Source organism: Hypanus sabinus, chromosome 12, assembly GCF_030144855.1.
Source record: "Hypanus sabinus isolate sHypSab1 chromosome 12, sHypSab1.hap1, whole genome shotgun sequence".
NCBI lineage: Eukaryota > Metazoa > Chordata > Chondrichthyes > Myliobatiformes > Dasyatidae > Hypanus > Hypanus sabinus.
In genome coordinates, this window is record NC_082717.1 from 34,098,351 (window position 1) to 34,114,201 (window position 15,851).

Consider the following 15,851-nt stretch of genomic DNA (forward strand, 5'->3'; position numbering starts at 1 on the left):
TACAAACCCATCTCAAAGGCACTAAACATACTTACCTCCAAGCTCAGTGTAGTCCATTATGGTATAAATGGAAAAAAAATATGAAACCACAGCCACTGCCTTGTCCAGCCTACCCCTTTAAACTTAAGTCACTAGAGAAGAATGGCACTTGTCAAAAAGGCTATTATGACGCCAGCAGTTACTCTGAGTGAGCTGCAGAAGTCATCTGCAGCAACTGGAGATGAAGCTTGTGGCAACGCAATCTCTACAGCCTTGCACAAAAAAGATATTTATGGAAGCATGGCAAGAAAGAAACCCTAGCTGAAAAAAAATCCTTGCTCAAAAAGACTTTGCAAAGTGTCACGAAGAAGATACTCTTAAAAAGGTGTGGAAGAAGATCTAGTGGTTGGATGAGACTAAAGTGGAATCTTTTGGCCTCAGCACTATGCAGTATTTGTGGGGTAAATCTAATACTGCACATCTGCCAGGTAACACCATCCCTACTATAATGTATGGTGGGAGCAACCCTCCCGCATTCCCTTTAGCAGCAGGGAATGGAAGACTGGTCAGGATTGATGAGAAGGTAACTGCTGCTAAATACAGAGAGATCCTGGATAAAAACCTGCTAGACTCTGCCAGAAAACTTAAACCAAGGAGGAAATTCATCTTCTAACAGCGCAAAACTAGAGTAACCATAGAATGGCTTTGAATTTAGAAAATTGATGTTGTTGAGTGGCCCTGTCAGAGTCCTGACCTTAATCTAATTGAACATCTCTGATAAGACGACAAGATTGCTGTCCATCTCCATTCCCCAACTAACTGAGCACAGATCGTGCAATTTTGGAAGTAGGAATAGGCAAATCTTGCTCCATCATGTTGTGCAAAGCTAATAGATACTTATCCACCAAGACTCCTAGCTGTAATAGCTATGAGATGTGGTTCAACTAAAAGTACTGAGCAAAGGGGGGTGAATACTTCTGAACTGTTGACATTTCAGTTTTTGTATTTTTAGTTTTTCATGCTTAATAATTTTCCCAGTTGCTTTTTCTGGGGGGGGGGGGGGACTCAACTGTGAAAAAAAGATGCATGTGATTCACAAATAAAAATTCGCAGTTAAATTGATCAAAATTCCTGGTTGTAATACTTTATGTGAACAAAGAGTTCGGGGATGAATTCTTTTACAAGGTACTATAGTGCAATGCTGTAAATTCTCTAAAAAGTATTTGAACACTTGTAATTGTTTTATACAAACAACATCTTAATATCTACCATTGATAGCATGGACTGGCATCTTGTTTCTGTTTAAGGAATTTCCATATGAAGACCCACCAAGAAGTAATACTTCTACACAAATGTTGTGGAAAAGAATGAAAAGCATTAAATCTGAACATAATCCTCCTCTAATGGAGAGAAAATCATTGAGTTCAGGTTCACTTACAGGTAAGAATGTGCATTCTGTACTTGCCACAATCTATTCATATATTCAGTTTGATTTCAGGGGTGTGTACAATGACTTTTGAACTTTTAAATGGCAAACCTTTACTCTATGTGCTGATTCCATTCAGATTACACTGGAAACCCAATCTCAGGATATGTTCTGGGTTGCAGTTTTCTCTGTACATTTAAATAAAAGTGACGATTCTGCAGAGGAGACTGCAGCAGATACAGAGACTGCAAGATTCTTGAGGGCACAGGGTTTCCCCATGTTGTCATCTGTTCCTATTGGATATCAGTTCTCAGGATCGCAGCAATAGTGCTATCATCTTGCTAGTCAAGTTTCAAATGGCACTGAAGAATTCTCAGACTACGAACTGGGAAAAGGGGTGGGAGATGGGGGCGGGGGGGGGGAGTGGAAAATCACCATTTCTAGATATTATTTCAAGGATTTTACAGATCCCTAAATAAAAAAATCAACTATTTCCATATAATAGAACAAAATCCAAAATATTGGGAATTATTAAGTTGAAAATCCATTATCTGATCAACTAAACATGCAACTTTGCATTGTAAGGCCAGAGGTTTACCGGCCTCATTTCAAATGCAACCTCATTTTGCACCTTAACTGAACCTCACACGACAGAGTGTATATACCTGAAAATTTTCACCATTGCATCTTTGTGTTTGATAAGGTTCAAAAACAAGTAGCCTGTAAAAGGGAAGCTGAATACTGATTTTTGGCTGAAATCCTGGTGGTGTTTTCAGTACTGCAGCACTGTGGATGGAATTCTGCATAATGAATTTCACACCTATTGTAATGTTCATTCATCTAGTTAAAGATTTAAAGTGACCTTTTTGAGAAATGATTATGCAAGTATGGTTTTCTTTTTTTTTATTCTGTCTGCAGGAATGGCAACCCGCCTTTTGGGTTCCTCATTTCTGGCCTACTCTTTGCCAGAGCTGACAAGGTATGACTGTGAAGTAAATGCACCTGTGATGGGAAGCTCAACACTTTTGCATGGACGTGAACTGCTCCGAGCTCTTGACCAAGCAACCTAAGAGTCGAGCCATTATTGCTAGCCTGGATTGTGAGAATAGCTTCAAGTTTATAAATGTTACTTTTTTTTTTGCGAGTAGTCCATTATTGATGTAGTTTTAAAAAAAATCACTCGCTTGTTCAATGAGTCCACAATTTTATGTAATAAATCTTCTCAGATTAATATGTACTATTATTCTTGCCATTACAACATCTTGTTTCTTTAATGTACTGTCTCTGTTTTCAGTAAACAGTTCTCAGCAACAATCTGGTAGCATTATATGTTATTTCCTAATTTTCAACTTACCCTTTCAATTAAAAAAGCAGCTATTTTCTTGTGTTGGAAAAAATGCACTTAATTTTTTTTGAAAGACAATTAAAATGTTCCACTATTTTTCCTACAAAAGATCAGTGAATTAAAATACTAACTGCTAAAAAGCTATTTTGGTAGTAGATACAGTGTATTGTACGTGGACATTTTGCTCAGTTGCACACTGTAGCTTCAATAAGCTTCATCTTCTTGGTGACTCATTTACTAAATATTAAGCTTATAAAGATTTATAGATCTTTGGTGTTAATCTTGTACTGGTACTTTGAGTAGCAGAAAATTTCTACTTGTATTCACATAACCAATTTTTTTTTAAGTGTTGGTTTTGCATTCAATTGGTGTTCTGGTCAGTGAAAACTGGGGATGTCTTGAAAAGAAGGCAAGAAGCCAACAATTTAATATTAATGTTTATTAAAAATCTGGAATATTTTAGATATGTAATGCACTGTAAGAGAATACATCAAAACAATGTAAAAGATTTAAAGTATATTTAGTTGTATTTTTCTTTGGTCAGATATAACAGTTCTTTTATCCTGCTGAAATGCTGTGAAGCTTAATGGGACCCTATCAATTTAAGGTCAACCCTTTATGCTCTATAAGTGAGGCTGTTGCAAGAAACAAAATATATCAAAATAAATTGTACTAAAAAGATTCCTTAGGTGACTCAGAATCGAAGGGTGGAATGGTCAAATTGCACTGTCATAGTGAAATAAATGAGACCCAAACTGTTTGTTTATTCCTTGAGCTCAAGTTTTCCCTTTACAAAGGCACTTTTACAGAGTGTAACATTTTATCCTGACACTTCATTCCAATAGTAAATGTGCCCAGCAGAATACAAAATATGGAGAAGGTTTGACCTCAATCAGATAAATTTGTTTCTTTTGTTGGGAACCTTCAAGTATCATGTTTTCAATGTTTTCTTCCAAAATAATGCATATACCAGCCTAATTCCTTAAGAATCAAAGGGCCATGGTATAATGAATTTGAAGCATCCATTTGATATTTTGGCTCAAAATTAGCATGCCAGTGTTTTAGTTCTAATATTAACAGCTATAGATTTTTATTACAAGTATTTAATATCTGTATGGCTTGCCTCTTAACATCTTTTCTGTATGGGAAATTTTAATCTAATGAGGTAACGTATTTTTTGACATCAATATCTTATTAAAGCATAAAACATTTCATGTCACATATCTGCATCCTTTTTTTAAGTTTATTTTAGCACTTTCTCTGTATCTATTAATCAAAACTGTGGTGGAGAGGATTGATAAAAAAAATTGGATTTCTTTAGCTTTGCAACTTGATCTAAAAGCACAGCGTACTGAACTTACGGTATCAACTTTCAGAATAATTAGCATTGCCGCAGAGTTTCTTTCCAGTGTACAGAAATTAAATTAATAAAGTTAATAACTGTAGACAGTAGATCATATCAAAAATGCTGTGGCTACCTCAAGAGACTACAAGTACATTTGTTTCAATTTACAGTTGCTTTTTCAAAAAGGGTAGCCTTTGTGAAGGTGGACGGAGCAGAATGATTACTGTTACAAGTTGTGTAACAGCATCTATTTCCTTCTTTAATGTTAAAAATACCTTTAAATGCACCAATACATAACCAGACTGAGTCCCATTTCCACATTCTTTTTGTTGACTGGGCCATTAATGCCTTATTCTTGACTGTTAGAAACTTGCTTGAATTGAGGCACAGGACAACAACCTAGCTCAAGGGTAGAGAACAAAATTAAATAAATACACCATGTAATAATTATATTGGCAGGACATGTATGGTTTTTAAATGCAGGGCTGACCATGACTAGTACCAGCAAGTATCTAGGGCTAATTATAATAAATACCTGCATTGCTTTGGACTCATTACTAACTACTTTGCCTTATAACACCACTGTTTTTACATTGCTGGAAGCAATTTCTATGGACTCTCGGTGAGTGATGAAATCACATAAATGTTGACTCCCACCATCAAATGTAACATCAATCTAGAAAAGAGCAGGCACAAAGTTGTAGTACAGATGGTTTACTACCTTCTTCAGGACTTAATTGTTACTATCCCATGATATAAATGGAATTCAATCATGTAGTTCATGATTGAAGCATTACAGAAAATCTATTGCTAATTGTGAAAGGAATGTCTCAAGCATGCTGAGAAATTAGGTCACACTGAGGCATGCCAGTCCCAATGTGCTGATTTTTGTCAGTAGTCACACAACACACTGGATAACTGACTTGTTAAACTGGCTCACAGTTACGCAACTAACACAGTACATTGAATTCTGGTCAATTGGACTATTTGGTTAAATCAGATTAGCTGCTTATTTGGGACAACACTTAAACAAAAAAACTAATCAAGAAAATAGCTGGGATTCCCTTCATTTATTTGGGATGCTCTCCCACTCAGGCAGGAGATTGTTGCCAGACAGTTTCTAACCAGATGCGTGCGCTTGTTCTAAAAGCAGTAAATTTAGTTACTGATAATTTGTGAGAAATAAACAGTAAAACAATTCAGAACTGTCTTGTTCACTCCAGTTTCAAGCATTCAGAAGTGGCTGGGAGTGAAAATCAAATGATTTAACTACTTCAACAAGTTAGGACCTACAATGAATTTGAAAGTAGCAGCAATTATTTTAAATGTTACAAAGAAAATGAAGATTTAGAGCATTGTATGAAGGCAATCTATTATCTATACAAAGCATCTGTGCAGATTTTATTTATTTACAGTCAATCAAATGAATGTGTACACTAGATAAATTCCTCTGATAAGTATTAGGAGTTAATACAGTTTTATAGTTCTGTAATAGTATTGATACTGTTCTAATTTCCATATTTCACTTAAATACATAATATATTTCTCAGTAACATTAGATTGTCTTTTTTATCCTTTGAACTATTTGCATGAAACTTCAGCTAATTTGGGCAACTGCTTAATTGGGCCAAGATGTACTGGTGCCAATGTGTCCCAAATTATCAGAATTCACTGTATTTTTTTATACCATAGTTAGCTTAGGGTCATCAGCTCAAAACAACCACCAACAGCACCTGGAGCAGAAGTAGTCCGGTACATCAGTGGTCCCCAACCACCGGGCCACGAGGAAACAATATGATTAGGTGGTATGAAGTGATACGAGTCAGCTACAGCAGCTGACTCATATTGCTTCATACCGCCAAATCATATCGTTTCCTCATGGCCCAGTAGCACAATCCTTGTGGCCCGGTGGTTGGGGACCACTACAGTACATGATGATACAGTACATAGCCATAATGAATTATGTTCATCTTTCACATTTTCAATGCTCATATCTTTCTGGCACTCTTCTACTTCCTCATCCAGTTTAGAATGTTAGAAAGTCCAATCTGACAAGGTGGGAAAAGACAAATTACCTGAACTCAACTTTCATGATTGTAACAAACTGGACACCAAAAAATCTGTTGTTTAAGTACCCGAATGTGCTGTCACCATGCCCAACAGGAAAAGTAGTATCAATGGTTTCATCTAATCTTGACATAGTGAAGTCTTTTGCCTATATCAAATAAGGTGGCAATCAAATAACCATATAACAATTACAGCACGGAAACAGGCCATTTTGGCCCTTCTAGTCCGTGCCGAACACTTTCTCACCTAGTCCCACCAACCTGCACTCAGCCCATAACCCTCCATTCCTTTCCTGTCCATATACCTATACAATTTTACTTTAAATGGCAATACCAAACCTTCCTCTACCACTTCTACTGGAAGCTCATTCCACACAGCTACCACTCTGAGTAAAGAAGTTCCCCTTCGTGTTACCCCTAAGCTTTTGCCCCTTAACTCTCAACTCATGTCCTCTTGTTTGAATCTCCCCTACTCTCAATGAAAAAAGCCTATCCACATCAACTCTATCTATCCCCCTCATAATTTTAAATACCTCTATCAAGTCCCCCCTCAACCTTCTACGCTCCAAAGAATAAAGACCTAACTTGTTCAACCTTTCCCTGTAACTTTTGCACTTAATACAATACTGTGCAAAATTATGAGGCACCCATGTCCATGCCAAAGACTTTTGCACAGTACAATACCGCACGTGTCAACATGGAGCACAGAGCAAGTTTGTAAATCTGGTGGGAGTAAATGATGCTGGAAATGGCCAGATTTGAGTGCCACAGGAGGGATGTGGGATATGTGGCAGAGAAGGAGTGGCACAAGTACACAGACACCCAGCAAGGTCATTTAATTCAAAACAAATGGTTGATCAATCATTATAGAATGTCATTCTGGTGCTTTCCACTCCTTTCCCTCTTCCCAACCATGATTCCTGTCTCACTGCCCCCAACTCTCTGAACTTACTTTGCAGGACCACATCACCCTTCCTACTCATGTCATTGGTAGCAATGGAGATCATGAACTCTGGCTACTCACACAACCACTGAAGAATGCTGTGGCAACATACACACAAATTGGATTTCCAGCATTTGCAGATTTCCTTGTGTTTGTAAGAATGCTGTGAACTTGATCCGAGAAGTCACTAACCCTGGCACCTAGGATGTAACATACCATACAGGAATCTAGCTCTCATCCACAGAACCTCCAGTCTTTTCCTCAACCGATGTATCTCCCATCACTGCAGCTTGCCTGTTCTCTCCCCTCCCCTTCTTAGCCACAGTGTTGGACACCCAGATGCTGTGGCCTTCCTGTGTTGGGTCATACACCTCCCCCCAACAGTATCCAAAGTGGTCTAACTGTTGTTGATAGCAATGAACACAGAGGTACTCTGCACTAGCTGCCTATCCCCTTTTCTCCTCCTGATGGTCACATAGTTAGCTGTGTCCTGCATCTTGGGTGTGACTGTTTCCCTGTATGTTCTGTCTTATTAACCCCTCAGCCTCCTGAATGATTCAGATTTCATCCAGTTTCAGCTCCAATTTCTTAGCACGATCTGAAAGAAGCTGAAGCCCGATGCACCTCTTACATGTGTAGTTGTCAGGCATCCTGGAGGTCTTCCTGCCTTCCCATATTCTGCAAGAGCAGCATTCCATTATCCTGCCTCTCATCCCCACTGCTTAACTGTGCAAGAAAGAAGAAAAAAACAATTAACTGAAAAAAAATTAACTTACAGCCTTCCTATCTCCTTGTGAACCCTGTATAAGCCAAAGCCTAAACTTCCCACTTTTAAGTCTGGCTCCTCACACAAAGGCCGCACCTAAACCCAACTTCTTTTTATTGGCCCTTACCAAGTACCTAATTATGCACAATCCAGTGTCTCCCAGCAACTGTGGCAAACAGAATGCCCCAACTGCTCCCACTGGTTTCTTTCTACCTCCCTCTCCTGCTACGCAATCCAACATCCCCTCAGGGACTACGGCATGCAGAATGTCCCGACTGCTCCCACTTGCTTCTTTTGAACTTTCTCTCTACTGCGCAATACATCTCCTTTAGAGAGCTATGGATACAGCCCATGATCCCTTTCTATATAAATTATGGGTCCTGTCAATTTATGTAAAATTTCCTCTTACATTGACCTTACAAGCAGAGAGGTGAATTAGTAAGACAGATCAGGGGTGATTAGTAAACTGAGGAGGGGGGGAGGAAGAATGGGCAGATTGAGCCAGTTAAGGAAGAAAAATGAAGTTGGGAGGCAGAGATGAAGGCAGACAAAGTCAAAGGCAGGAGCCAGGTAGGGGGAAGAGAGGGTGAAATTGGAGACTGCTAGGAGGATGATAAGCACAAATACACAGCTAACAGTGCTGGAATCTGATAAGTAAGGAAGGTGCTATTGGGATCCTTTGGGGGAAAGAAGTGAAGGACAGATAAAAAGAAATGTTGATAATTCCCTCCCCATCAACAGATGCTGCTCAATCCATTGATGTTTTCTAGCAGATTGTTTATTGCTCCTTATACTATGTGTTATATACCAGTAGTTATCAGACCATCAATGTGATCAGTTTTTGTTTGGGCCAACAATAAACTATCTAGTTCAAAAAACCATAGATTTCAAAGGAATAAAGAGGCAGGTTTAGAGAACAGAAACATGGGAGGCCCTACAGGGGTGCAAAAATGTTTTGGATGATATATAACAAGCATCACAGTGAAGAGAGGACATGAAATAGCACTGGCAGACAAGATAAAAGAAAATACAAGCATTGTGGCTACTGTGCTATTCATGTTTTTGTATTGAAAATCATTTTTGTATTTACTTCCCTACAACAAAAAATACACACACACACACACACAAACACAGCATCATTAATGCCTGTCACACAATTTATATTGTACATTCTGCTCAGGACACCTCAAAGGAAAGTCTATATTCATGACCTATACCTACACCATTCTTTGACATTGAAATTGTTCTTCCATGCAACCATTGGCAATTCAAATAGTGTTGAGTGTCATTTGAGTAAACAGCTTTCATCAAACCAGGAAGTGATGTAACAATTCACCTCAAGCTTTTCATCCTGATGTACCTTAATGTTTAATTTCCTTATCTGGACAAATTAAAGCAAACTCTTTCATAGATGCATCACCAATCAAATATGCTTGTATATCTGTCTTCGTGTAATTGTTTTAACATTTTTCTAGATTCTGTACACGACACTTTAATATATGTTTTCAATTTACCTGCCTTTGTACTTGGTTGAAATTCTGTTAGCATTTGAAACTTTTTAAGCGGCACTACAAGATCTCCCATAAATTTTATTGATGAATCTAAAATCATGCATCAAAGGTGATGCATGTTTCATCATGATGCAAATCTAATGCTTCAAAGGTGGCTTTGTGGACTATTTTAATCTCCAGATTACCCTATTATCTGCTGAGAAAAAAAGAATACAGGATGCCTTCCTGTGGAAAGTCTGATTTAAAAAAAAAATTATAACAATTCTTTGCTTGCTAAGCAGGATGTGGTCACCATTTGTCACCACCAGTTCTCCCTGCCCAATATTCACTTCCAAGGAAACTGAATATCAGGTATTACAGTGGGCAAGTTGTAGTGCCATCACTTTTTTTTTTGTTTACACAAAGAGTGGAATGTATGTGGAAAGAGCTGCCAGAACAAGAGGTTGAGGCAGGTACAGTAACAACTTTAAAGGAACAACTGGACAGCTGCATGGATTGGACATGCACTCTCACACTCTCTCTATGTCCAAATCATTGAATGTTTATTCCCCTCCATAGATGCTGCTCAACTTGCTAAGTTCCTCCAGTATTTCGGATGTTGCTCTGGATTTCCAGCATCTGCAGAATCTCGTGTTTTAGATGGGCCATGTTGGTCAGCATAAGCAAGTTGAGCCAAAGCGCCTTTTCTGAGCTGTACAACCCTATTATTCTAGATATTAAAATAAGGAAGTTTACTGGCTTGGGACTGATGTCTGGGACAGAAGTGCATCGTGTGAACTGCAATCTTTGAATTGGATGGGAGAGCTGAAAATATCATTGACATTAATGATAAATTTTGTCCTCCGGTCCCTAAAAGCAGAATGCACAGCACAGAATGAAGGAGAAAGCTACAGATAGACAATCTCAAATTGAAAGGATTTGGAGTATTGAGAACTGAACTGTCAGGGGGATGGTCAAACTCTGACCGGTATCTGCAACCACTGATGTGGTGGACAGTTGCTAGTAATAGCAAAGTGGTTTCTTACTCATGCTGGATCCAATACAATGAGAATTGTTGAGTTGAGAGATACTGCTGGGAACCCCAAGGCTACTTCCCATTTACACAGCACCATTTCACCACTGGTGGGAGAGGTTTTACGTAGATACTGTGGCAGAAGAGAGCACAAGTGCATCCTGCTGTTTGTTCAAGTAGTCTGTGGGACAGCTCCTCCTGTTTACAGAGATGTTTAACAATTTCTCAGATCCAAACTGCTGATACACCATATTGTCCAGAAGATAGGAAGTGAGAACTTGGGGCTTTGGCTACTATGGCATTTTATTTTGTTATTGACCATGAGAATGCACAAACTTGCTATTTGTCAATAAGTCCATAAGAGCTAAATTGGGTCATTTGGCCCATCAAGTCTGCCCCGCCATTCCATCACGGTTGATTTATTATCCCCCTCAACCCCATAATCCTATAACCTTTGATGCCCTTACTAATCAAGAACCTGTCAACCACTGCTTTAAATATTCCAATGACTTGGCCTTCACAGCTATCTGTGGCAATGAATTCCATAGATTCACCACCCTCTGGCTCAAGAAATTCCTCATCTCTGTTCTAAAAGGGACAACCCTTTAGTCTGAGGTAGTGCCCTCTGGTCCTCAATTCTCCCACCATAGGAAACATCCTCTTCACATCCACTTTATCTATGTCTTTTAATATTTGATAAAATTAATGAGATTCCCATCCCCCCCACCAATCTTCTAAACTCCAGATAGTACATGACTAGAGCCACCAAATTCTCCACACATGTTAACCCTTTTATACCTGGAATCATTCTCGTGAACCTCCTCTAGACCCTCTCTAATGCCAGCACATCTTTTCCTAAATAAGGGGCCCAAAACCACTCACAATATTCCAAGTGCGATCTGACCAAAGCCTTATAAAGCTTTAGCATTACATCCTTGCTCTTATATTCTAACCCTCTCGAAGTGAATGCCAATATTGCATTTGAACTTCCTAACCACTGACTCCTTAGGTTAACTATAGTTAGCCTGAGTACTAAGGTAGCCTAACGTACTCCCAAGTACCTTTGAAGATCTGACTTTCTGAATTTTCTCCCCATTTAGAAAATAGTCTTCACTTTTATTCCTCTGGGAAAAGTGCATGACCATACACTCCATACATTATATTCATTCTACCACTTCATTGTCCATTCTCCAAATCTAAGTCCTTCTGCAGACTTTCTGTATCCACAACACCACCTGCCTCTCCACCTAATCTCCATATTGTCTGCAAACTTTGCCAACAAGCCATTAATTCTGTCAAGCAACACACACAAAATGCTGGTGGAATGCAGCAGGCCAGGCAGCATCTATAGGGAGAAGTGCTTTCGACGTTTTGGGCCGAGACCCTTCGTCAGGACTAATTGAAAGGAAAGATAGCAAGAGATTTGAAAGTAGTGGGGGAGGAGAAATGCAAAATGATAGGAGAAGACCGGAGGGGGTGGGGTGAAGCTGAGAGCCAGAAAGGTGATTGGCAAAAGGGAAGAGCTAGAGAAGGGAAAGGATCATGGGACGGGAGGCCTAGGGAGAAAAAGGGGGAGGGGAGCACCAGAGAGAGATGGAGACCAGGCAGAGTGATGGGCAGAGAGAGAAAGAAAAAGTAGGGGTGGGGTATATAAGGTGTTGTTCCTCCAACCTGAGTGTGGCTTCAACTTGACAGTAGAGGAGGCCACGGATAGACGAATCAGAATGGGAATGGGACATGGAATTAAAATGTGTGGCTACTGGGAGATCCTGCTTTCTCCAGCAGACAGAGCGTAGGTGTTCAGCGAAACAGTCTGCGTCGGGTTACCAATATATAAAAGGCCACACCGGGAGCACCGGACACAGTATGCCACACCAGCTGACTCACAGGTGAAGTGTTACCTCACCTGGAAGGACTGTGGGGCCCTGAATGGTGGTGGGGGAGGAAGTGTAAGGGCAGGTGTAGCACTTGTTCCATTTACAAGGATAAGTGCCGGGAGGGAGATCGGTGGGAAGAGATGGGGGGGATGAATTTACAAGGGAGTCGCGTAGGGAGCGATTCCCGCAGAAAGCAGGAAGTGGGGGGGGGAGGGAAAAATGTGCTTGGTAGTGGGAACCCGTTGGAGCTGGCGGAAGTTAGGGAGAATTATACGTTAATTCTGTCATCCTAGTCATTGACATACAACATGAAAAGCAGTCCCAAAACCGACCCCCGCAAAGCACACTGGTCACCGGTAGCCAACCAGAAAAGGCCCCCTTTATTCCCAAACTTTGCCTCCTGCAAATAATTCCCAATCAAGCCTACAAATGCAAAAATTAATGAAAGCCACAACAGAAATTAATTTTAAAATGATCAGAAAAACACCGTTGCATCATAAATAACTTCTGTAAACAGTGTAGAAATGCTGAGTCTCCAAGCTTACGTATTTGATTATCTATTAAGTCCAAACTAACTGGGTACTTGCTGGTCACATAGATAACCACAGACTTTGGTCAAAATGAGCTTTATCTTTTTTTCAGGCACTGAGTAGATTAGAAAGGTGAATTAGTTTGAATGTAATCTAGACTATTCCTTCCACTGTTTACCTCATCACCATCACAAACAATCCATTAAGCTGATAAAAATGTATTTAGAAATGTACCTCTGGCAGGGTTTGCCAGACATACCAGATGAACTCAATGCCTTCTATGTCCACTTTGAAAGGGGGAATATAACTACAGCTGCAAAAATCCCTGCAGAGGCGTGTCAGGCTGTCTTTATCCCTGCTGCACCCAGTGATCTCTGTCTCAGAGGCCAGTGTCAGGCTGTCTTTATCCCTGCTGCACCCAGTGATCTCTGTCTCAGAGGCCAGTGTCAGGCTGTCTTTATCCCTACTGCACCCAGTGATCTCTGTCTCAGAGGCCAGTGTCAGGCTGTCTTTATCCCTACTGCACCCAGTGATCTCTGTCTCAGAGGCCAGTGTCAGGCTGTCTTTATCCCTGCTGCACCCAGTGATCTCTGTCTCAGAGGCCAGTGTCAGGCTGTCTTTATCCCTACTGCACCCAGTGATCTCTGTCTCAGAGGCCAGTGTTAGGCTGTCTTTAAAGAGGGAGAACCCTTGCAAGGCAAAAGGCTCCGGAGTACCTGGTAAGGCTCTGAAAACTTGTGCCAATCAACTCCCAGGAGTATTCAAGACCATTTTCAACCTTTTACTGCTACAGGAAGTTCCCACTGCTTCAAAAACGCAACAATTATATCAGTGCATAAGAAGAATAATGTGAGCTGCCTTAATGACTATTGCACAGTAGCACTCACACCTACAGTGATGAAATGCTTTGAGATGTTGGTCATGACTGGACTGAACTCCTACCTCAGCAAAGACCTGGACCCACTGCAATTTTCCTATCGCCACAATAGGTCAACAGCAGATGTAACCTCAATGGCTCTTCACATGGCTTTAGAACATCTGGACAATACAAACACCTATGTCAGGATGCTGTTCATTGACTATAGCTCAGCATTTAACACCATCATTCCCACAATCCTGAATGAGAAGTTGCAGAACCTGGGCCTCAGTACCTCCCTCTGCAATTGGATCCTTGTCTTCCTAACTGGAACACCACAATCTGTGCAGATTGATGATAATATCTCCTCCTCGTTGACAATCAACACTGGTGCACCTCAGTGTGCTTAGCCCACTGCTCTACTCTCACTATACCCATGGCTAGACATAGCTCAAATACCATCTATAAATTTGCTGATGATACAACAACCATTACTGGTAGAATCTCAGATGGAGACAAGAAGGCGTGCAGGAGTGAGATCTGCCAACTAGTGGAGTGGTGTTGCAGCAACAGCCTTGCACTTAACATCAGTAAAACGAAAGAGCTGATTGTGGTTTTCAGGAAGGGCAAAATGAAGGAACACCTACCAATCTTCATAGAGGGATCAGAAGTGGAGAAAGAGAGCAGTTTCAAGTTCCTGGGTGTCAAAATCTTTGAGGACCTAACCTGGTCCCAACTTATCAATGCAGCCATAAAGAAGGCAAGACAGCAACTATACTTCATTAGGAGTTTGAAGTGATTTGGTATGTCAACAAATACATTCAAAAACTTCTAGAGATGTACTTTGGAAAGCATTCTGACAGGCTGTATCACTGTCTGGTATTGGGGTGGGGGGGTGGGGGCTACCGCACAGGACAAAAATAAGCTACAGAGGGTTGTACATTTAGTTGGCTCCATCTTGGGTACTAGCATAAAAAGTACACAGGACATCTTCAAGGAGAGGTGTCCCAGAAAGGCAGTGTCCATTATTAAGGACCTCCAGCACCCAGGGCATGCCCTTTTCTCACTGTTACCATCAGGTAGGAGATACAGAAGGCACACACTCAGCAATTCAGGAACAGCTTCTCCCCCTCTGCCATCTGATTCCTAAATGGACATTGAACCCGTGAACACTACCTTACCTTTTTAGTATGTATTATTTGTTTATGCACAGTTTTTAAACTATTCAACATACATACACAGTAATTGATTTTTTTTGTTCTCCTATATTATGTATTGCATTGAACTGCTGCTGCTAAGTTAACAAATTTCATGACACTTGCCGGTGTTAATAAGCCTGATTCTGAGGTTAAATCCACCATGAATTCAAACAAACAGAATATAAAACACTTACACCAGTTAATATAGCACTGCTTTAAAAATTAGCTTCTCAATAACACCATAATAATTGTATTGTTTAAGAAAAACAGATTTTACTTTGCTTTTAAGATCAGCAAATTTAATGACTAAATAGGTGGAAGAACTGAATCTCTCCTGACAGGCAGCTATTTTACAAACCTTCAAATGCATCAGCTTTTATAACTACCCTCCCTACTGATGAGGGTATGTATGCTGCATGCCTTCCTTACTACTTGTTTTGCAACTTTCAGTGAGCTATGGACTTGTATTTCAAATTGTGGCTGTGCATCAATGTTCCTCAGAGTCCCGCCATTTGCCATGTACCTTCCCCTTGGTATTTGGCCTCTCAAAGAGCAGCTTCTCACCTTCACCTTGATAAAACCCAGTCTGCCACTTCTCCACTCAAACTTCCAGCTGATCTATAGCCTGTTGAATCCTTCGGCAGCCTTCCTCAGTATCCACAACTCCGCCAATTCAGAATCTGAATCAGGTTTAATATCACTGGCATATGTCATGAAATTAGTTGTCTTTGCAGCAGTAGTACAATGCAATACATATTAATAGAAAGTAACTGAAGCACAGCTAAATTAAGTAGTGCAAAAATAGAAAATAAAAAAGTAGCGAGATAGTATTCATGGGCTTAATGTCTATTCAGGAATTGAAAAGCAGAGGTGAAGAAACTGTTCCTAAATCACTGAGTGTGTAATTTCAGGCATTTGGACCTCCTTCCAAACAGTAGCAACGGTACAAGGCATGAGCTGACTATGGGTATCCATAATGATGGACCTTTTTGAGGC

General features: G+C 40.2%; 1 protein-coding gene and 1 long non-coding RNA gene across 2 annotated transcripts in view; one reads left to right on the top strand and one right to left on the bottom strand.

Moving 5' to 3' along the window:
- epas1b (endothelial PAS domain protein 1b) overlaps positions 1-3,964 on the top strand; it is a 111,201-nt gene extending 107,237 nt beyond the window's left edge. The window contains exons 14-15 of the mRNA XM_059985739.1: positions 1,287-1,419; positions 2,324-3,964. Coding sequence (XP_059841722.1) covers positions 1,287-1,419; positions 2,324-2,475 — 285 coding nt within the window. The 3' untranslated portion in view covers positions 2,476-3,964. The remainder of the gene's footprint in view (positions 1-1,286; positions 1,420-2,323) is intronic.
- Positions 3,965-5,990: 2,026 nt separating this feature from the next.
- Positions 5,991-15,851, bottom strand: part of LOC132402472 (uncharacterized) — a 99,149-nt gene continuing 89,288 nt past the window's right edge. Inside the window, exon 3 of the long non-coding RNA XR_009514914.1 lies at positions 5,991-7,830. This is a non-coding gene — a long non-coding RNA (uncharacterized LOC132402472). The remainder of the gene's footprint in view (positions 7,831-15,851) is intronic.